This window comes from Hyalella azteca, unplaced genomic scaffold, assembly GCF_000764305.2.
Source record: "Hyalella azteca isolate HAZT.00-mixed unplaced genomic scaffold, Hazt_2.0.2 contig1370, whole genome shotgun sequence".
NCBI classification, from domain to species: Eukaryota; Metazoa; Arthropoda; class Malacostraca; order Amphipoda; family Hyalellidae; genus Hyalella; species Hyalella azteca.
The window spans coordinates 30,358-31,959 of record NW_025931691.1 but is presented as its reverse complement, the minus strand read 5'-3'; the positions used below and the strand labels follow the sequence as shown (position 1 = coordinate 31,959).

The following is a 1,602-nucleotide window of genomic DNA, read 5'->3' as shown; positions in this document are numbered from 1 at the left end:
TGCCGTAACGTACTTTTCTAATGGCCGTTCCATTGGCCCGAGACAACATTTTGCAGAGCGCCTCATCTCCTTGAGAAGTGATCTTTTGTGGCCGGCCCAATCCCCCGATTTAGCTCCATGTGATTTTTTATGGGGCCATTTAATCAATTGTTTACGATGACTGTCCAAGGACCCTACCTCATTTGAAGAACAACATACGCCAAGCCATCGCCAACATACCCGTCAATTTGCTTCAGCAAGTTGCACGGAACTTCAAAAAATCGACTAACTGAATGCATTGACAATGGGGGCCGCCATTTGTTCGATATCATCTTTAAAACTAAGTCACACAAAAATTCAGGTAATGTCTTTTTCAATACAATTTATATTGGAATGATATCTTAACTAATATTTTTTTATCGAGCTTTCAAATCAGGAAGTTTCCTTGAATCACCCTGTAGCCGCATTTAAACGATACAACTGCAGTTAACATATCCTCAACCCTCAATAAATTGATCTATATGCTCACGAGTCTTATTTTCCTCAACGTGGCTGCGTACACTTCATTTAACTAATTTAATATTCGAAATAAGAGTTATATTTTAATTTACCAGTAACCAAGTATCAATTCTAATTATCCTGTTCGAATATCTACCATCAAAATGAAGGAATAAACAAAGCTACTAACAGAGAAAAAATTGCAGCTCGTGATTGGGAAAGTAATCGTGTCCGAGTCAGACATTTATTATTGACTCAATTTGTTAATTATGAACTCTAAGAAAATTCACCCTAAAAGAAAAATATATTCAATAAAACAAATTGTCGTCGTGATTTAAACATCTCTTCACATGAAAGGCAAATTTCCGACGAGCTTCTCATGAATGATAGATAAATTATGAATACATTTCTATAACTAATCAATAAATCATACACGAATTATGCACATATGATATGAATTATAAAATAATAGTGAACATTCAGGAGTTCAGTTGGCCGCCGCTGCAGGCAGTATATCAGCGTGATAGGTGGGAGCCATCAGCGTGATAGGTGGAGGTGTGGAGAATGGAGTAGTTTTGGGGGGATTAAATAAATGTAAATATGGGGTGTAGGGATTAAAGGAAGTGTTCTGTTTTGAAGTTGTGTTATACATGTGTGTCTGTGTGTCGAGTGAGTGTCTGTGTACTTTGTATAGCTGCAAACTCGCATGCGCAATTATTCTATGGGGATACCATTTTCTTCATATAATTAATCTAATATATGATTTATTGAATAATTAGGTATCAATCATTAAGTACCTACATGACATTTGCATCACATCACGGTAAAATAATCACATCGCAATATCATCACAATGATGCCATCATCACCGCCCTCAGGTCTGCCGGAGAGCTCGCACTTCACGGCGCCGCTGCCGCCCCACAAGCAGAAGATCTGGCTGGCTGCTCGCTCCTCTGGGGCCGCCCCCACCTACTTCAGGTGCAGGGTCCTGGCCCGCTCTGTTATGCTGTGCTGGGTCCCGTGCTGTGCTGGGTCTGTGCTGTGCTGGGTCCCGTGCTGTGCTGGGTCCTGTGCTGTGCTGGGTCCTGTGCTGTGCTGGGTCCCGTGCTATACTGGGTCCTGTGC

General features: G+C 41.1%; 1 protein-coding gene across 1 annotated transcript in view; it reads left to right on the top strand.

Moving 5' to 3' along the window:
• Nucleotides 1-1,013: 1,013 nt before the first annotated feature.
• LOC125178526 overlaps nt 1,014-1,602 on the top strand; it is a gene marked incomplete at its 5' end in the record, with an annotated part of 5,498 nt that continues 4,909 nt past the window's right edge. Inside the window, 2 exon segments of the mRNA XM_047882485.1 lie at nt 1,014-1,026; nt 1,356-1,455. Coding sequence (XP_047738441.1) covers nt 1,014-1,026; nt 1,356-1,455 — 113 coding nt within the window.